At 43.2% G+C, this 21,349-nt stretch overlaps 2 protein-coding genes across 5 annotated transcripts in view; one reads left to right on the top strand and one right to left on the bottom strand.

Annotated features, from left to right (window-relative positions):
* SPATA22 (spermatogenesis associated 22) overlaps positions 1-21,349 on the bottom strand; it is a 47,544-nt gene that overhangs the window by 17,104 nt on the left and 9,091 nt on the right. Inside the window, exons 2-4 of the mRNA XM_056559261.1 lie at positions 7,656-7,793; positions 6,816-6,876; positions 5,615-5,936 (exon numbers count right to left, since the gene is read on the bottom strand). Of these exons, the coding sequence (XP_056415236.1) occupies positions 5,615-5,936; positions 6,816-6,876; positions 7,656-7,793 (521 nt within the window). The remainder of the gene's footprint in view (positions 1-5,614; positions 5,937-6,815; positions 6,877-7,655; positions 7,794-21,349) is intronic.
* The window catches only part of ASPA (aspartoacylase), a 174,586-nt gene continuing 160,073 nt past the window's right edge, over positions 6,837-21,349 (top strand). For all 4 annotated transcript variants that reach the window (XM_056559267.1, XM_056559263.1, XM_056559265.1 and 1 more), the window contains exon 1: positions 6,837-6,966. The gene's annotated coding sequence lies outside the window, so the exon portion shown is untranslated. The remainder of the gene's footprint in view (positions 6,967-21,349) is intronic.

The raw sequence follows: 21,349 nt of genomic DNA, 5'->3' as shown, positions 1-21,349 counted from the left end.
GCTTCGGAGAAAATCTCATCAAGGCGTTTGCCAAAAAGATGGCCACCGGTAAAGGGAAGCTCAATGAGAGATCTCTTGGAAGCGGCATCCGCATTCCAAGCCTTAAGCCACATAGAGCGGTGGAGAGCCGCTAGATGACCAACAGCATAGGCAGAACAACGGGCTGCCTGTAAAGGAAGCTGCGCACAGAAAATCATTGGAAGACTGAAGACTCATTGGAAGAGTCAAACGAGGCACCCCTAGGACGAGAGCGTAAAGTACGTGGAGACGAGGAGCGAGCCCTTCCAGAGGTCCTGCGCAGGGAAGACCCCTTCAAGGCGGACACCACTTCCCGGGAGGCCTCAGCCACCGAGCGGGAGACTTTGTTCAAGTCAGCCATATACTGGGTCAGGGAAGAAACCCAGGCTGGGGGAACGGCTGGATTCACCGGGACCGAAGGGGCATCAGGGGGTACCAGGGGGTCTGGGGGAGCAGGCAGGACAAGTGGGCTCAGCAGAGCCAGACATTTTGGTATTACAGTGCTTACAGAGATAGTAAGTCACTGAAGTTCCAGGTCCCTGTTTAGAGGGAGGAACAGCTCTGGGTACGGACATAATGTGGAAAAAGAAGGGAGAAAGGAACTTTCTCACCCTAGTCTGAGTCCCCTGTCAGCTGCAGTGAGGAGACTCGCTCTGTGCAGCTAGAGAGAGAAACAGGCCAGCCAATAGGAAAAGGGGGGCGTGCCTGAAGCAAGGCACTAACTAACTGACCACTTCCCACTGAAATTCGCGCCCACGGCATTAATTGGAGGCCGCTTCGCGCCTCTGAGCGCTCCCAGCCATGTGGGCGGAGCTACAGACCGCCGAAGAGAAACTGTCATGGCGCCCGCTCCTTGTCCTGAGCGGGCGGCCAACACCGGCAAAAACTGCCGGGGAAAAGAAAGAAGTCAGCGCTGAAGCGCCCGGCTCAAGGAGCACCGTGGCTGTAAGCCGCGATAAGGCGCTACCGGCAAGCGCTGCGGCTGTCAGCCGCGAACAAGGCGCTGCCGGCAAAGTGAAAATAAGCCGGCGCTGAGATCGCCCCGCCCGGGACAGCGCCGCGGCTGACAGCCGCACATAAGGCGCTGTGAACAAAGTACCCCGATACACACACACACATAAGTAAAGTGCTGGAATAAGGCACTGTGAAATAACGCACAAAACACCCACACACACACACACACCTAAGTGAAGTGCCCCATATATGGTGTCCCTTCATGGTGCCACTGCTCCCCCAAAAATAAAATGCAGCCCCTGAAAGCTAGCACCAAAAAACTGAAGGTGGCCAAAACAGGGGGTCTCCAGCTGTTGCGAGTCCGTACCTATGGAGAAAAGGGGGAAAGTACTTACCTCAGTCAGAAGAACTTACCTAATGGAGTCTTCTGTGAAGTCTTCAGTCAGCTTTAGTTACCTGCATCACGCCTGGCTGCTATGCACAAGCGAGGCGAGCAGGGAAATAGGGGGACGCGGACCCGTGAGGTACCACCCAAGCACTGACCGTTGGCGAGGGGGGGTTAACAGCGCATATACACAATGTCTGTGCACCCACACTCGCAATGGGGAAACGGAGAACCGCAGTCCCTGAGTCCCCACCTGAAAACAGAAAAGAAAAGGAATAAAAAACTAACACATCCCTAACTAGGAAAACAAAAAAATCAGAAGACCTGGTCTGGAGCAACCCAGACCACGTCCACCTCCTTCAGACACTAAGCTTTAACTGACTAGCTCAGAGTCTGAAGGCGGGTGTATCCTGCTGGGAGGAGCCGACTTTTTTTTATCACCATAGTGTCACACCTCCTAGAGACAGCAAGATACACCACTGTCTGTGTCCCCCAATGGAGCCGATAGAGAAACTTTTTTTTTGAATCAACTGGTGCCAGAAAGTTACAAAGATTTGTAAATGACTTCTATTAAAAAATCTTTACCCTTTCAGTACTTTTAACCCCTTAAGGACCAAGCCCATTTTGGCCTTAAGGACCAGAGCGTTTTTTGCACATCTGACCACTGTCATTTTAAACATTAATAACTCTTTTTTCGTGACATATTCTACTTTAACATAGTAGTACATTTTTGTGGTAACTTGCATCCTTTCTTGGTGAAAAATCCGTAAATTTTATGAAAAATTTGAAAATTTCGCATTTTTCGAACTTTGAAGCTTTCTGCTTGTAAGGAAAATGTATATTACGAATAATTTTTTTTTAAATTCACATATACAATATGTCTACTTTATGTTTGCATCATAAAATTGACGTGTTTTTACTTTTGCAAGACACCAGAGGGCTTCAAAGTTCAGCAGCAATTTTCCAATTTTTCACAAAATTTTTAAACTCAATATTTTTCAGGGACCAGTTCAGTTTTGAAGTGTATTTGAAGGGTCTTCATATTAGAAATACCCCATAAATGACCCCATTATAAAAACTACACCCCCCAAAGTATTCAAAATGACATTCAGTCAGTGTTTTAACCCTTTAGGTGTTTCACAGGAATAGCAGCAAAGTGAAGGAGAAAATTCAAAATCTTCATTTTTTACACTCACATGTTCTTGTAGACCCAATTTTTGAATTTTTGCAAGTGGTAAAAGGAGAAAAATTTTACTTGTTTTTGTAGCCCAGTTTCTCTCGAGTAAGCACATACATCATATGTCTATGTAAAGTGTTCGGCGGGCGCAGTAGAGGGCTCAGAAGGGAAGGAGCGACAAGGGGATTTTGGAGAGAACATTTTTCTGAAACGTTTTTTGGGGGGCAAGTTGCATTTAGGAAGCCCCTATGGTGCCAGAACAGCAAAAACAAACCACATGGCCCCCCTTGGGGAACGTAACAAGGAATTAGGTGAGCCTTAATACCCCACAGGTGTTTCATGACGTTTGCAAATGTAAAAAAAAAAAAATTTTACCTAAAATGCTTGTTTTCCCAAAAATTTTACATTTTTTAAAAGGGTAATAGCAGAAAATACCCCCCAAAATTTGAAGCCCAATTTCTCCCGATTCATAAAACACCCCATATGGTGGTGAAAAGTGCTCTGCTGGCGCACTACAGGTCTCAGAAGAGGAGTAGTCACATTTGGCTTTTTGGAAGCAAATTTTGCTCTGGGGGCATGCCGCATTTAGGAAGCCCCTATGGTGCCAGGACAGCAAAAAAAAAAAACACATGGCATACTATTTTGGAAACTAGACCCCCTCGGTGAACGTAACAAGGGGTTAAGTGAACCTTTATACACACAGGTGTTTCACGACTTTTGCATATGTAAAAAACAAAAACATTTTTTTACCTTAAATGCTTGTTTTCCCAAAAATGTAACATTTTAAAAAAGGGTAAAAGCAGAAAATAGCCCCCAAAATTTGTAACACAATTTCTCCCGAGTACGGCGATACCCCTTATGTGACCCTAAACTGTTGCCTTGAAATACGACAGGGCTCCAAAGTGAGAGCGCCATGCGCATTTGAGGCCTAAATTAGGGACTTGCATAGGGGAATTCTACGCCAGTGATTCCTAAACAGAGTGCCTCCAGCTGTTGTAAAACTCCCAGCATGCCTGGACAGTCAGTGGCTGTCTGGCAATACTGGGAGTTGTTTTGCAACAGCTGGAGGCTCCGTTTTGGAAACAGTGGCATACGAGACGTTTTTCATTTTTATTGGGGAGGGGAGGGGGGCTGTGTAGGGGTATGTGTATATGTAGTGTTTTTTACTTTTTATTTTGTGTTAGTGTAGTGTAGTGTTTTTAGGGTACAGTCACACGGGCGGGGGTTCACAGTAGTTTCTCGCTGGCAGTTTGAGCTGCGGCAGAAAATTTGCCGCAGCTCAAACTTGCAGCCAGATACTTACTGTAAACCTCCCCCCATGTGAGTGTACCCTGTACGTTCACATTGGGTGGGGGGGACATCCAGCTGTTGCAAAACTACAACTTCCAGCATGCGCTGACAGACTGTACATGCTGAGAGTTTTAGTTTTGCAACAGCTGTAGGCACACTGGTTATGTATCACTGAGTTTGTGACCTAACTCAGTGTTTCACAACCAGTGTGCCTCCAGCTGTTGCAAACCTACAACTCCAAGCATGTACGGTGCATGGTGTACGGTAACTGCTGAGAGTTGTAGTTTACAACCGCTGGTGGCACACCGGTCGTGAAACACTGAGTTAGGTAAAAGAAAACTCTGAGTTTCACAACCAGTGTGTCTTCAGCTGTTGCAAAACTACAACTCTCAGCAGTCACCGACAGCCAACGGGCATGCTGGGAGTTGTAGTTATGCAACCAGCAGATGCACCACTACAACTCCCAGCATGCACTTTAGCTGTTTGTGCAAGCTGGGAGTTGTAGTTATAGAACAGCTGAAGGTACACTTTTCCATAGAAAAAATGTGCCTCCAGCTGTTGCAAAACTATATGCTTACCAAGAGGATTAATATTTTTTCCGTTTTGTCTTGACTGGGAGCTTGGGTCGTCTGCTAGACCAGTATATCATGAGCAGTTGTGTTTCTACGGGGAACTATATTGCCAACCTAATGTGGGGGAACTATACTGCACCTAATGTGGGGAACTATACTGCACCTAATGTGGAGAACTATACTGCACCTAATGTGGAGAACTATACTGCACCTAATGTGGGGGAACTGTACTGCCAACCTAATGGCGGGAACTATACTGCCAACCTAATGTGGGGAACTATACTGCCAACCTAATGTGGGGAACTATACTGCACCTAATGTGAGGGAACTATACTGCACCTAATGTGGGGGAACTATACTGCCAACCTAATGTTAGGGAACTATACTGCCAACCTAATGTGGGGAAACTATATTGCACCTAATGTGGGGGAACTATACTGCATCTAATGTGGAGAACTGTACGGCACCTAATGTGGGGGGAACTATACTGCACCTAATGTGGGGAACTATACTGCACCTTATGTGGGGAACTATACTGCCAACCTAATGTGAGGGAACTATACTGCCAACCTAATGTGGGGGAACTATACTGCCAAACTAATGTGGGAGAACTATATTGCACCTAATGTGGGGGCCTCGTATTGACGTTCGCTCATGTCACGCTCCTAGAATTCAAGGGACGACATTACTACGTCCTTTTTTGGATGCGGCCCACATAAACTTAAACCTTGTTTTTTATGTTAGCCTTTGAGTTTGACATGCATTACCTCGAGCAAGGACATGTGAGGGCTGGACCCTACTCTTTAAATCCATATGTCATGCTGCACTGCACCTTTACACCATGTACTAGGAAAACTTCAGCTGAAGCTAAAACAATTACTTTAAGACAAAAAAGCATTAAACATGTTAAAAGATTGAATACTATGTTCTTTTTTTGTTCTGTTTTTTTTAACATTCAGGTTCAACTGAATGTTTGGGAAAAACACATCAGATATGAATAAACGCTGCTAGTGTATTTAGCACAAAGAAGCCCCAATTATCAAGACTGAGTCCTAGAAGTCAGAACCAACCCCCCCCCCCCCCCCCCCCATGAGACTATCATGGGTTATCAATAGATATATTATGAATGTTATCACTGGGAAAGAGTATTTTTGTTGTAATGGGGAAATGTTCTTTTGTACCATCCAGTATTATCAGTCCCGATCGGGATGCTTTTACCTGTATCATTTCTTCCTCTGGCATGTCAGCAAATGCATTTTCTTTGTTCAATTTACAATTATTTTTAAAGAAATATGAAGGCTGTTTATCTTTTATTCCTGAAGAAGTAGAACACGAGTAATGTGGTCTCTTGTAAGATGCTGCAGATGTCTGTGACTGCACTGGAAATTGAGATTGTGGAGTATACTTCTCAGTTACACTTTGCCCTTTTAAATACTCCATTTGTCCATAATGCCTTTTAGGACTAGATAGTAAATCTTTATTGAAGCTGTTAAACGTATATTCATCTCCAGGACACATACTTGTTCTTTTATCTGCTGATCTGTAACATGATAGAAGATTAAACTGTTGCAGAATTTTAGATAACAAGTGCAACCATTTTCTGATATGTGATTTCTAAGTACAGTTAAGCAGCAGCTTACATTCTGTTCACATCTAAGACCAAGGCTCTGTTTACAACCTCTATTGCAGATTCTGCATATTTTTCCTTTCAAAATGATAGAAACCACAATGGAACCCCAATGGACCTCATTACAGGTCACAGTGACATATCCAGCTATGGTTGCACTATGGTTTCCATTTTTAACACAGGTTTGAACATTGCTTGTTTTAGTAGCAAATGAAACAGAATTTTATTTGTAAATCCTATGACATTAAGATTTGATAAAAAAACATTTTTACAGTTTTTTCAGCCTTTATACTTAGAGAGGTACTCCAGAAAAAAAGTGAAAATTGACTCCTCCATCTCCCAGTCTCCATCACCAACTGCTGCTTCTTGTGACACATCAAACCCACAAGAACTGCTGGCTCACAAAGTCACTGGCCATGGCTGGTCACCATGTCACACTGTATAGCCAGGGCCACACAACCCTACAACTTCATGCTGCATCAGGGGCTCCATTGGGGGCCTCCATCACACACTCTGTTCGGGCCATAAACCAGAGCCAGGCGATTTGTCCGCGACACCAACATTTCCAATTGATTTAAAGGGGTCTGACAGATGTCGGTTTATTTAGCAGGAACTTACTGATCAAAAATTACTGCTTGCAGCATTTTTTCTGCTCAGGTCCCGCTAATTAAATAGATTCTGCTAAACCCCCTGAATGGAGTATGGCCGTACAGGTTAACTAAGCATGTTGTCTTATGCTAATATAGAAGTCATTAAATACAGATATTACATAAAACCTCTTAAAGTTCTTACCTAATCTCCATTTTTTTACTAGCATTTTGAAGCTGAGATATTCTATTTTCCCAAATGGAGTCTGAATGAGAATATAATGAAGGAAAGTATAAAAATAAAGGTCACAGCATTCCATGTACTTCGATGTGCAGAAGAATGATTTTAACATACAGTAAGTATGTACAGTAATCTCTACACTGCCCTTTTTTTTTTTTTTGACTACAACAATTTGTTTACATGGATGAAGTCAGTGATCTTTTACCACTTTTATCTCTATCACCACCTCCAACTCCTTAAGGGATTTCAGTGCAACTGGATTAAGAATAAAAACTGAGTTTTGTGTGTACTGTACACGTTTTTATTTGTATAAGGAACAACACATTTCAAGGCCAGGGCCAGCTTCTTCGTCAGGTACCACGCTTTTATCTCCAGCATGAAGGGCTCTATAGAAGACTGAACCCCATTAATACTGCTTTGAGATTTATGTTACAGAAAATCTGGTAACAAATTCTAAGCAAACGGTCAATGCTTTAAATGAAACTTTGCTTTCAGTAAAATGTTTTACCAGATAGACAATGAATGTGTTGGTCGGCAACACCCTGCAGCCCCTTATTAACTGTTCTGCTTGGTGCAGGAAACAGATGGCTCTCCATTCCGTGTAGTTGGGGAGCAGCATTGCTGCAGCCTCAGCTCCTATTGAAGTGAATACACTACAAGGAGTATAGAGCCAACTTATTCCAGCCCCATGCCCAGTGTAGTGTGGGTGCCCAGCCAATCAACTATTAATGGCCTTTCCACAGAATAGGTGATCAATAGTATTTCCTGTAAATTTGCTGTACATGCAGTAAAAACTTAATTCACCTGTTGGCAAAGGAGGTAAATGAAAACTTTCAATGACAGGATGGGGCCCATCAGAAGACAGTTCTTTTATCTGAGGAACTGAGGTAAGTGGCAGTCTATTCCTTTTCTTCTGGTTGAAGATAGGAACAGGAAGACAGGCTGCAAGAGAAGGAAACAACTTCATTTAGTAAGAAAATGTAGATACATTGTAGGTGTAAATCTGTGTGTTCTTAGTCCCTTCAGGAAAAAAACACAGTGGGGAAGATTTACTGAAGTTGTTTTAAACTTGGGCAATAAGGTCTTGTACCTGTTAGGGAGTGTGACAGTAAATAATCTCCAATTGTGACCTATTAATCTTAAAGGAAATCTGCAGCACAAGACACTTCCGCAGGATATCCGCAGGATAGGGGATAAGTGTCTGATCGCAGGGGGTCTGAACATTGGGACCCGTCGTGATCACCTGTATGGGGCCCCGGCTCTGCCGCGGCTCTCCTGTGCAGGAGGCGTGTCACGCCCACTCCATGTATCTCTATGAGAGAGGAGGAGATGCAGCGTTAGTGCATCCCCGCCTATTCTATAGAGCTGTATGGAGGGGGGAGTTTCATCAACCTCAGTGAGGTTGACGACACGCATTAGCCGCGGCAATACCAGGTCCCCATACGGGAGATCTCGGGGGGGGGGGGGTCCAAGTGGTCGGACCCCTCACGATCAGACACGTATTACCTAGTGGATCTAAGACTGCAGTACTCGTTTAAGGACTCATTATACGTAATAGGTTGAGAAAATACACAAAAGGTTAGTAATGCTAAGCAGGAGATCATACGCAAACATATTGGTAGTATAAACAGAAGATTCTACCCTGACCATTAGATCTCGAGATTACAAGGGTTCAATTGCAAGGGCCTCATGCCTTTGGATACAGGTATTGATCGAGGACTAAGGGACAGTAATTTCAAATACTTAACACAAATGGCCCATAGGGCTGCAATAACACCTGCAAATAAAAAACCTTTAGCTTTTACTGTAGTAAAATAAAAATGAATGAATTACACGTAGTATATAAAAATTATACCACATACATTACAGACCCTTACTAAGAATAAATGGGAGCCCTTAGACTACAGTGCCATTGGGATACTTGCTGAACAAGCTATCCATTGCTTCCCAGTAAGGGATCATTCACATAACATTTGTGGACCTGGCGGGAGAGTTTTAAAACGGTCCAGTGCCGTATCCCTGCCGGACCTGTGCCGCACCCCATTTGAATGAGCCAAAAGGAGTCAGCTAGTGACTCCAGTTGGCTCATTTTTAGACTATATCCGGTTTTGTGGTCTGCCCCTGTTTCAGTCCGGCAACTAAACCAGATACGGTCCAAAAATCAGCTGACTGATTCAAATGAATGGGGTGCAGCACGGGTGCCATATCCCCAAAATGTGATGTAAATGCAGCCTAACATAAGTAGCTGCAGGCTAATATTATAACCTGATGTATGGGTGTTTTTTTTTTATACACCCTGTTTCAAATTATTATGCTAAAGGAGATTTTTATGCTTACCGTAAAATCTCTTTCTCGAAGGATCCATTGGGGGGCACAGACCATGGGTATATGCTGCTGTCTCTAGGACGCTTGATACTATGGCAACACGAAAAGTCGGCTCCTCCCAGCAGTGTATACCCGCCCACAGGCACCTGAGGTAATCAGTTTTAGTCCCAGAGCAATAGGAAAAGACCGACAGGTCAAGAGAAAAACCACAACTGTCCGAGCAACCAGAAGAAAAAGGTAACTGAACACACCCTCGGACAGATAACTGAAATAGGAACATCAGACAAAGGGTGGGAGCTGTGTCCCCCAATGGATCCTTCCAGAAAGAGATTTTACGGTAAGCATACAAATCTCCTTTTCTCTATTGGCTCCATTGGGGGACACAGACCATGGGACGTACCAAAGCCGTCCCTTGGGTGGGTAAGGAAATCAGTCAGGTGTACAGCTGGACCACCGCCGCCAGCTACGGCCCAGAGGAGCAGATGCAAAGGTATGAATCTGGTAGGACCTTGTGAAAGTGTGCAAAGACGACCACGTGGACGCTTTACAGAACTGCAAGGCCGAAGCCACGTAGCGGAGTGCCCAAGATGCCCCGAAAAACGGGTGGAATGAGCCAAAACCCTGAAGGGTGGGATCTTCCCCTTGCAGCGGTAAGCTTCCGAAATAGCAGACCGGATCCACCGAAAAAAGGTGGCCGTAGAAGCAGGTTGTCCTGTACGACGACCTTCCGGAAAAACAAAAAAGGGAGTCACACTGCCGAAAGGAAAGAGTGACTGAGAGACAAGTCCGAACAGCCCTCACCACAACCAAGTGGTGGAGCAAACGCTCCCAGGGATGAGAAGGGGCTGGACAAAAGGACGGTAAGACGATGTCCTCATTGCGATGAAAAAATCTAAACCAAATCAGGTAAGAAGGACGGACCTGGACGGAAAACAACTTGTCCTGGTATACAACCAGGAAGGGAGAACGGCAGGAAAGAGCTGCCAGCTCTGACCCCTCCTAACAGAGGTAAGAGCAATAAGGAACGCCACCTTCCAGGGAAGGAGGCGAAGAGAAATGTCCCTGAGAGGTTCAAAAGGGGCACCTCGCAGGGCACCTAAGACCAAGTGTAAGTCCCAAGGGAAAGAAGGGGACCGATAGGGAGGGGCAGCTTGTGCCACTCCCTGAACCAGGTTCGGACATGACAATTGGACACCAGAGGACATTGAAAAAGAATGGAAAGGGCCAAACCTTTGACCCTTAAGGGAGCTGAAAGCCAACCCTTGGGCCAGCCCCGACTGGAAAGGGGTCGTGGAAGGAAAACCACGAACGGAGAAAAAGGTGACACCAACGAAAATAAGACCGCCAGGTATGGTGGTAAATCTTGCAGACGAAGGCTCGTGTGCCCTCAGCATGGTGCGAACCACTCGGGAAGAGAAACCTCAAAGGACCTCAGAACCGCTTTCTCAACCGCCACGCCGTCCAAAGCAATGACGGTAAATAGGGGTGGCACAGAAGACCTGAGATAAGTCTAGACAATAGAGAAGGCGCAGCGTTAAGTCGTTCAGGAGCCTGATCACGACGACGTACCACGCCTGCCGGGGCCAGGCTGGGTCACGAGAATGGCGGCAACGCCCTCTGCTGAGAGTTTCCTCACGGCCCCGAAAAGAGAGGAAGGGGAGGAAACAGATAAGGTAGGGCAAAGCCCAACCAATAAACAGATAAGGTAGGGCAAAGCCCGACCAAGAGAGGGGAACGCTTCGGTTGTGGCGGGACGTGCAGAGGTCCACGACTGGAGCGCCCCAGGGGTTGCAGATCACTGCAAACATCTCCGGATGTGGGGACCACTCGCCTTGGACGACTGAGGACCGGCTGAGAAGACCACACCCCAGAGACGACCGGAATGAAAATAGCTGAGATGGCCGGAAACCTGAGTTCCGCCCAGAAGGGAATTTCCCAAGAAGCAAGCAAAGAAAGGATTGCCCTAGGCCCAACATATTGAAGGGGAAAAGGGCTTCTCAGGGGAACAAGCCCCCAGACCGGCCGGTCCCTGAAAACACCTCCCCAGCCCGACAGACTGGCAGGGAGGGGCAGGAAGGAGCGCCCCTGAAAAAAAAAACAGGGGGGAAACAAAGCCACCGTAGAAGGGACCGACAAGACTGTCGAGAGAGAACGAACTTGCGGTCGAGAGACCTGTCCCACCGGAAGAGAATCACCAGTTGAAGAGGTCGGTGATGAAACTGGGCAAATGGCACGGCCTCCACAGCCGCCGCTAACTGGCTCAGGACATCAATGCAAAAGCGAATGGAAACTGGAGCAGGGTGCCGAAGTCATCGGACTCTTGATAAGAGAGTCAGCCGATTGGTCGGCGGAGTGAAAGCGGGCAGAGGCCGCGTCGAACTGAAGCCCCAGGAGAGCAGTTGGACTTGTCCCGATTGACCATCCAACCGAAGTGAGACAAGGTCTGGAGGTTGAGACTAAGACTCTTCAGGATCTGGGCCCTGGCTGGATCTCTGATGAGGAGGTCGTCCAAGTAAGGAATCACGGAATCAACTGTTGTCCGTAAAAGGGCTATCACAGGCACCAGGACTTTGGTAAAGGTCCACGGAGAAGTGGTCAGACCAAAATGGAGAGCCACAATAGAAAATGACCGTCCGGAACTGAAAAGCGGAGGTACCGCTGAGGACCAGGAAACAATGAGATGTGGAGGCAGGCATCCTTGATGTCCACCGAGGAACGAAAATTCACCATGAACCAGGAACGCCAGCACCGAACGGAGGGACTCCATTCGGGGTGGGAAAGCAGAAGATGCTGGCAAATAACTCGAGAACCAAGATTGTGCGAACAGAAACACCTTTCTTGGGGACCACAAAGAGGTTGGAATAAACCTCGAAAACGATCCCCAGAAGGAACCGGGACAATTACTCCCTGGATAAAAAAGGAGCTGGAGCACGCCCCAAACTGCCTTCGCTTGAGAGGGGAACCGGAGGGTCCAGGAAAGAAAAAAGGCAATCCCATGGAAGGGAAGCAAATTCGATCCTGTATCCGTTGACTACCACATCCCTGACCCAGGAGTCCTGAATGTGCGTGGTCCAGGCATCCCAGAAGAGTAAGAGGCGACCAACCACCCGAGAAAGGTCGGCAGGTGGGGGCGACCCTTCAGACCGAGGAAGGCCTACGGGTGCCTGATGGGGCCGCAAAACGGCCGGAAAAGATAGCCGACCTCCGGAAGGGACAGGTCCGGAAGGAGGGAGCCCTCTTCCCGTGAAGGCGCCCGGCTGGACCCTTTGTTGGTACCAAAGGTCTGCAGAACCGGAAGGAGGACTTACAACAGAAAGCGGTTCTGTGAGCCTTATCCAGAGGTAATAAAGAACTCTTTTCCGCCGTCGCCTCACTTCCTGAAGGAGGCGTCCACATTCCAGGCTTTAAGCCACATGGAGGGACGGTGGCTACCAGGTAGCTTGTGGCATACCCTGGCGGAGATGGGAGATCCACAGTTGTACACAGTTGGAGAAGAGGTCCACCGAGCCATGAGGTCCTTGGCAAAGGGATACCGCACTTGAACCTTCTTCGTTTCCTGAAACTTCTTGTCAGGGTGCCTCCAGGCGGATACCAGCAGGGTGTAAAATTCAGCGTGAGAGCTGGAAGTCTTGGGTGCCGGTCGGGCACGAAGAAAGGAGACTTCTGGACCTACGTCCGAAGTTCCTGGGTCCTTTAGATGGAAGGTGTCTCTTATGTCCGAAACCAATGAGTACACCACATCAGAAACCTCATCCACAAGTTCTCCAGGTGAATGGGAATGAGGTAAGGCAGCCCTGGAAGAGGTCGGGCACGATGAGAGGAAACTTCTGGACCATGTCCGAAGTTCCTGGGTCCTTTAGCTGGAAGGTGTCTCTTATGGCCGAAACCAATGAGTACACCACATCAGGCATATCCGTGCCGCCCTCTGAGTCGGAGGCCGAATCAGAAACCTCATCCACAAGTTCTCCAGGTGAATGGGAACGAGGTGAGGCAGCCCTGGAGGTTGGGCACGATGAAAGGAAACGTCTGGAGCCACGTCCGAAGTTCCTGGGTCCTCTAGATGGAAGGCGTCTCTTATGGCCGAAACCAATGAGTGCACCATGTCCGACATATCCGTGCGGTCTTGTCTACACCAGCATGTTAGTGTAACATTTTTACATTTTTACACTAACATGCTGGTGTTGCCCCATACTTTTAATTTTCACAAGCAGTAAAAGGAAAAAAAGACCCCCAAAATTTGTAACCCAATTTCTCCTGAGTCCTCTGCGGACGCACAACAAGGCTCAGGAGGGAGAGCACACTATGGACATTTGAGGTCTAAACTGGTGATTTGCACAGGGGTGGCTGATTTTACAGCGGTTCGGACATAAACACAAATCAATAAATACCCACATGTGACCCCATTTTGGAAACTACACCCCTCACGGAACCTGACAAGGATTATAGTGAGCCTTAACACCCCCCAGGTGTTTGACGAATTTTCGTTAAAGTTGGCTGCGAAAATGAAAAAAAAATTTTTCACTAAAACGCTGGTGTTACCTAACATTTTTCATTTTCACAAGGGAGAATAGGAAAAAAGGACCCCAAAACTTGTAGCCCCATCTCTTCTGAGTAAGAACATACCCCAAATGTGGATGTAAAGTGCTCTGCGGGTGAACTACAATACTCAGAAGAGAAGGAGCGCCATTGGGCTCTTCCAGAGAGAATGTGTCCGAAATTGAAGGCCATGTGTGTTTACAAAGCCCCCATAGAGCCAGAACAATGGACCCCCTCCCCACATGTGACCCCATTTTGGAAACTACACCCCTGACGTAATATAACAAGGAGTGCAGTGAGAATTTACACCCCACAGGTGTCTGACAGATATTTGGAACAGTGGTCTGTGAAAATGAAAAAGTAAATTTTTCATTTGCACAGCCCACTGTTCCAAAGATCTGTCAAACGCCAGTGGGGCGTAAATGCTTACTGCATTTTCTCCTATTACTCCTTGTAAAAATGTAAAATTTGGGGGAAAACCAGCATTTTAGTGGAAAAAATAAATTATTTACACATCCGACTTTAACGAAAAGTCGTCAAACACCTGTGGGGTCTTAAGGCTCACTGAATCCCTTGTTACGTTCCTTGATGGGTGTAGTTTCCAAAATAGTATGCAATGTTGTTGTTTTTTTTTTTTTTTTGCTGTTCTGGCACCATAGGGGCTTCCTAAATGTGACATGCCCAAAAAACATTTCAGAAAAACTCACTCTCCAAAATCCCATTGTTGCTCCTTCCCTTGTGAGCCCTCTAGTGCACTCACAGAGCACTTGACAACCACATATGAGGTGTTTCCTTACTCAAGAGAAATTGGGTTACAAATTTTGGGGGGCTTTTTCTCCTTTTACCCCTTGTAAAATTTCAAAAACTGGGTCTACAAGAACATGCGAGTGTAAAAAGATTTTGAATTTTCTCCTTCACTTTGCTGCTATTCCTGTGAAACACCTAAAGGGTTAACACACTTTCTGAATGTCATTTTGAATACTTTGGGGGGTGCAGTTTTTATAATGGGGTCATTTATGGGGTATTTCTAATATGAAGACCCCTCAAAACCACTTCAAAACTGAACTGGTCCATGAAAAATTCTGAATTTTTTAATTTTGTGAAATTGCTGCTGAACTTTGAAGCCCTCTGATGTCTTCCAAAAGTAAAAACATGTCAACTTTATGATGCAAACATAAAGTAGACATATTGTATATGTGAATCAATATATAATGTATTTGATATGTCTAATTTCCTTATAAGCAGAGAGCTTCAAAGTTTAAAAATAATTTTGCTAATTTTTCATCAAATTTGGGGATTTTTCACCAAGAAAGAGATGCAAGTAACACCGAAAATTTACCACTATGTTATAGTAGAATATGTCACGAAAAAACAATCTCGGAATCAGAATGAAAAGTTAAAAGATTCCAGAGTTATTACCGGTAATGCTTAAAGTGACAGTGGTCAGATGTGCAAAAAATGTCCGGGTCCTTAAGGTCAAAATGGGCTTGGTCCTTAACTCCTTAAGGACACATGACGTACTGGAACGTCATGTGTCCTCTCCCGATCTATAACGCAGGGCCACGGCGTGGCCCCGCGTCATAGCGGGTCGGGCCTGGCCTCTAACAACGGCCGGGACCTGTGGCTAATAGCGCGCGGCATTGATCGCGGTGCCGCGCGCTATTAACCCTTTAGACGCGGCGTTCAAAGTTGAATGCTGCGTCTAAAGTGAAAGTGAAAGCATGCCGGTTAGCTCAGGGAGCTGTTCAGGATCGCCGCGGCGAAATCGCGGCATCCCGAACAGCTTACAGGACAGCTGGAGGATCCCTACCTCCCTCCATGCTGTCCGATCGCCGAATGACTGCTCAATGCCTGAGATCCAGGCATGAGCAGTCAAGCGGCAGAATCATCGATCACTGGTTTCCTATAAGAAACCAGTGATCAATGTAAAAGATCAGTGTGCGCAGTGTTATAGGTCCCTATGGGAGCTATAACATTGCAAAAAAAAAGTGGAAAAAAAAAGTGAATAAAGATCATTTAACCCCTCACCTATTAAAAGTTTGAATCACCCCCCTTTTCCAATAAAAAAAAAAGCACAGTGTAAATAAAAATAAACATATATGGTATTGCCACCTGCGGAAATGTCCGAATTATAAAAATATATTGTTAATGAAACCGCACGGCCAACGGCGTACGCGCAAAAAAATTCCACAGTCCAAAATAGTGCATTTTTGGTCACTTTTTATATCATGAAATCGATCAATAAGTCCTATCAATGCAAAAATGGTACCGCTGAAAACTTCAGATCACGGTGCAAAAAATTAGCCCTCATACAGCCTCATACGCGGAAAAATAAAAAAGTTATAGGGGTCAGAAGATGACAATTTTAAACGTATTAATTTTCCTGCATGTAGTTATGATTTTTTCCAGAAGTACGACAAAATCAAACCTATATAAGTAGGGTATCATTTTAACCGTATGGACCTACAGAATAAAAAGAAGGTATCATTTTTACCGAAAAATGTACTACGTAGAAACGGAAGCCCCCAAAAGTTACAAAACAGCGTTTTTTTCTTTCAATTTTGTCTCACAATGATTTTTTTTCCCGTTTCGCCATCGATTTTTGGGCAAAAAGACTGAAGACATTACAAAGTAGAATTGGTGGCGCAAAAATTAAGCCATCACATGGATTTTTAGGTGCAAAATTGAAAGAGTTATGATTTTTTAAAGGCAAGGAGGAAAAAACGAAAAATGCTAAAAACTCTCTGTCCTTAAGGGGTTAAGGGGTTATAGGGGTACTCCACTGGAAAACATTTGTTTTTCTAAATCAACTGATGCCAGAAAGTTAAACAGATTTGTAAATGAAAGAAAAAACAGGGGGTGTAAGTGCAGCTCACAATTGGTATATAAATACTACCTGAGGTCAACAGGGCATGCAACTATACCACAGTTGCAAAAACTATAAAATATGTGAAAAAGAAATATATTGCCCGGACCTTCCAAGGTAGTGTAATTAAATTATATAGATGATAGAGAACTGGGTCGTACTCCAATGATAATTCAATGATTATTTATTAAAAATATATAATGCATTGTTCCTCACAGGGCCCTTGTGAGAAGTAAACACATATAGATATACAAAATTGCAAAATTAAAATATAGAAATGTTATAAAAATGTATCACTGGCATATGGAATAGAATAGCTTAGCTCTATGCTGATGGATTCATATAACGTCTTTAGAGTATTGTAAAGGTGTAAATGTCCTTTTATATAGTAATTAAAGTGGATACTCTGTTACCGGTCCTGAGTGATGTAGCTGTGTCAGCTCCCGTGTTCAGATGGCGGTCAACGGTCCTAGATGGTGCTGTGGCTTTGTCTTTCAAGATCCAGGTATTTATGCGGTGTTGGTCGTCCCAGGTTGGTGGCACTGGCGGGTGCCGATGGTGATTCACCGGGAGGCTGTGCGCTGGCAGGCGCTATTGAAGATTTGTCAGGAGACCAAGCGCTGGCAGGCGCTGATGGTATCGATCTCCTCACCGCTGGACTTGGAAGCCGGAGACTGCACGCTGGGTAGATGGAGCTTGCCTCGTGTAGGTGGCGTGTGACGTCAGCTGGAGCCGCAGTTGACCAGGTAAAATCAGGACCGGACACTAGTCTAGGTCGACTAATGCGTGAGGAATCCACAATGTGATGGATTTGCTCCGTAAACTAGAGCTTGGATTCATAAAGCATATATGCCAGTGTACAGAGTCAGTGCATACGACTAGACGCGTTTCAGGGTTCTCAAATACGACCCTTTCCTCAGTAGTCATAATGGTTAAAAGCAATATTTGTCTATTTATAGGAGTACGAATCCCATAATTCAACAGTGTTCTAAGTGATAACAAAAACATGGAATGGAAAAATAGAGAATTACCTAGAGAGCAAAAGTGAATGTGAATACCGTCAAAATACGGAAAATAAAATGTATGGATGGGACTAACTGAACTTTGTATCTGATTACAATTTAGTATCTTTCCCACAATGACAATGAAGATAATAATGATGGAATAAAAATATATATGAAAATGAAAATAAGAATAAGAATAAGAATAAAACAAGGATAAGGGTGTAGTTCAAGATGGAAATAAAAACAAAAATAATTAAAATCTAAGAAGAAAAGTAAAAATGAAAAATAAAAAATAGTGAATAATAGTTAATAAGTAAAAAGGGGATTGGGTGAATTACAAAAGTAAATGGATAATGGTAGAATGAATGCAGAATATGAAGAAAAAAGAGATATATGAAAACAAAAATAAAAATGAAAATAAAAATGAAATGGAAATAGAAATATGAGAGTGGATGAAAAATGAATTAAAAATAAAGATATTGATGATAATAATAATGATGATCATAAAAAAGAAATGAGTAAAAAATAAAAGTAAGATGTGATGGATAAGGTGATGGAAAATAAAATAACAATAAATAAAAAATAAGATATATAGAAAATGAAAATAGGAATGGAAGTGTAAATAAAAAATAATAATAACGATAAAGATAAAAATAAAAAATAAAAATAAAAATAAAAATAGAAATAAAAAATTAAAAATAAAAAATTAAAAATTAATGAAATATAAAAAAAAATAATAATAGAATAAATAATAAATAATGAAAGTAAAAAATAAAATAAAAATTAAAAAATAAAAATAGAAATAAAAAATAAATAATAAATAAAAAATAAAAAATAAAAAATAAAATAAAAAATAATAAATAATAAATAAAAAATAAAAAATAACATAAAGAATAAAAAATATTAATAAAGAATAATAAATAATAAATAATAAAATAAAAAATGCATAAAAAATAAGATGTCAGAGTAGAGGATGGAGTCAGTCCGTGGGGCACCCCCCAAAATGCTACAGGGGTGAACCCATGGGCCAAGTGCATCCCCTACAGAAATCCAAATAGTTCAAAACTGGAGTTGAGTCCCCCTGGTTCTAGAGTTGCGAATTCAAAGATCTTCTTGCTTTCAGCTTTAGACATCTTAAGCAGATGACTACCACCACGCCAGTCCTGTTTGACTAATTGGAAACCAATGAAGGAGAGAGAAGACATGTCGCTATTGTGAATGGTAGAAAAGTGAGCTGATAACGGATGTTTTAAGTTCTTATTTTTAATGTTATTGAGGTGTTCAGCTATCCTCATCTTAAGGGCCCTTTTGGTACGACCCACATATTGCTTTTTGCAGCCGCATTCTATTATGTATAGTACCCCTTTTGAATTACAAGTGATTAGTTCTTCTATTCTCCATTTGAACATATTGGTTTTAGAACAGATTTCCAAAACTTTCTTGGGGCCTTTAATTTTTATACAATTGGCACATATTCCACACCTCACAAATCCCTTTGTATTTAACCAAGTGGTGTTCTGTTTCCTTGGGGGAGCTTTTATAGATGGAGCAACTATGAGACTCAAATTAGGGGCCCGAGTATATACTATCGGGGGACGTGATGGTAGAAGTGCCCCCACCTCACGATCTTGTTGTAACAAATGCCAATGTTTCCGTATTATTTTCTCTACTTTTTTGTAAGAATTATTAAAGGGAATTATCAGTTTTCCTCCAAAATCGGCTTCTTTTTTTTCTTTAGTGTTTTCAAAAAAAGTGGTTCTGTCTAGTGATTTAATCTTTTCTAGAGATTCTTCCAGAAGCTGATCGGGATAGTGTTTCTCCTTAAATTGACTTGTAAGGAGATTGGCCTCGACCAAAAATTGGTCATCTGAGGTACAATTCCTTTTTAACCTGCGATATTGTCCCTTTGGGACGTTCATTAGCCACCTAGGTAGGTGGCAACTAGAAAACCCTATGTAGCTATTTTTAGCCGTTGGTTTATGATATGTTTTGCAAGTGAGACCATCCCGATCAGCGCTGATAACAATATCCAAAAAATTAATGGATTCCCTACTAATAGTAGATGTGAAGTGTAAATTATATTCTTGAGTGTTCAAACCTAAAATAAAGTGCTCTAAACTAATCTTGTCACCCTCCCAAATTAAAATAATATCATCAATGTACCGCTTCCAGAGCACCAGGCCTGCGCCAAGATGGGGTATGATGTTACTTTCTTCCCAAGCTGCCATAAATAGATTGGCATAGCTTGGCGCAAACCTGGTGCCCATAGCGGTACCAATTAATTGTAAATAATAATCCCCTTCAAAGTAAAAATAATTGTGTGTCAAAATAAATCGGATGGCTGAAGTGATGAAATTGATCTGTGGTGATTTAATGTGCCCGTGTTTTAAAAAATGTTCAACTGCTGCTATCCCTAAGTCGTGTCTGATAATCGTATAGAGTGAAGAGACATCCAAAGTGGCTAATATATATTTGTTAGACCACTCAAATTTTTCAATAATATCAACAACTTGTGTGGTGTCTTTAAGGTATGTGTGGGTTTTTTGCACAAATGGTTGAAGGAATCTGTCTACATATTGAGACAGGTTCGAAGTGATTGAGCCTATCCCTGACACAATAGGGCGTCCAGGGGGATTAATCAGGCACTTGTGAGTCTTTGGGAGGCAATAAAAAATCGGCAAGCGGTCTGGGGTCCCTAATATGAATTGATGTTCCTTCTCATTGAGGATACCATCTTCCACTGCCTCCTTACATAATAAATGTAATTGTTGGCTGAATTCCTGAGTGGGATCGTGTTTTAATTTTTGGTATGTATTGGAATCATTTAACTGTTTATTGCATTCTTGTATGTAATCTGTAGTATTGAGGATGACAACTGCACCCCCTTTATCAGCGGGGCGAATTGTAACTGTGTCTAATAGTTGTAATTCTTTCAAAGCTAGTCTCTTTCTGAGAAATATTATCCTTCGGGTATTTAGTCTTTTGGATTTTTCTCAAATCATTTTCTACTAATTTTTTAAAAGTGGTAACGTCAGGGCCCATAAGGTGTTTAGGATAGAACCATGATTTAGGTCTACACTCAGTGTGTATATACTCAGTCTCAGTTGTTAATCGTTGTAACGGAGTTTTTAAAAAATGTTTTTTTAAACAGATATTGCGAATGTATTTTTCCAAACCAATATAGGTCTGGAACTTGTCCAGTGTGTGGGATGGGGCATATTTTAATCCCTTATTCAAAAGGGTTTCTTGTGCCAAAGTTAATGTGTGATTACTCAAATTTATGATGGGTGTGTTCCCTGGTGGGGTTTGACTATTTTTTGTGGGGGTAGAATGACATGGTCTAGTTCTATATCTTCTACGTAACCTCTTTTTTTGTTTGGGGTCCCTAATGTTTGTAGTGTGGGAGGGGCTTGATGTACTTCTGCTGATATTGTATGGGTTTTTAATGGGACTTTGATTGGTTGGGTTATTTGTTGTTTTGGTTGGTATCTGTTTTGATAAGGTTGATATTTGTGATAGTTTGGACGGAAATTGTGGGGACTGTTTGTGCGATTTGTATAAGGTCTGTAATTGTTTCCCTGAGGGGAATTCCTGTAGTGTGATTCCTCCCTTAAATGATATGGTTTCTTGTAATGTGGGTTTGCCTCTAAAAAATCACCACTCTCCATTAAAGGGGCGTAGTGGTTCCTCACAGGCACATTATATTGATCATTATGTGTGGTAATATTTTGTTTTTGGGTCTGCCAATGTAATTTCTTATTTTTTCT

The sequence above is a fragment of the Hyla sarda genome, chromosome 2, assembly GCF_029499605.1.
Source record: "Hyla sarda isolate aHylSar1 chromosome 2, aHylSar1.hap1, whole genome shotgun sequence".
Classification (NCBI taxonomy): Eukaryota; Metazoa; Chordata; class Amphibia; order Anura; family Hylidae; genus Hyla; species Hyla sarda.
Note: the sequence above shows the minus strand (reverse complement) of the source record. Positions and strands in the feature narration are given on the sequence as shown.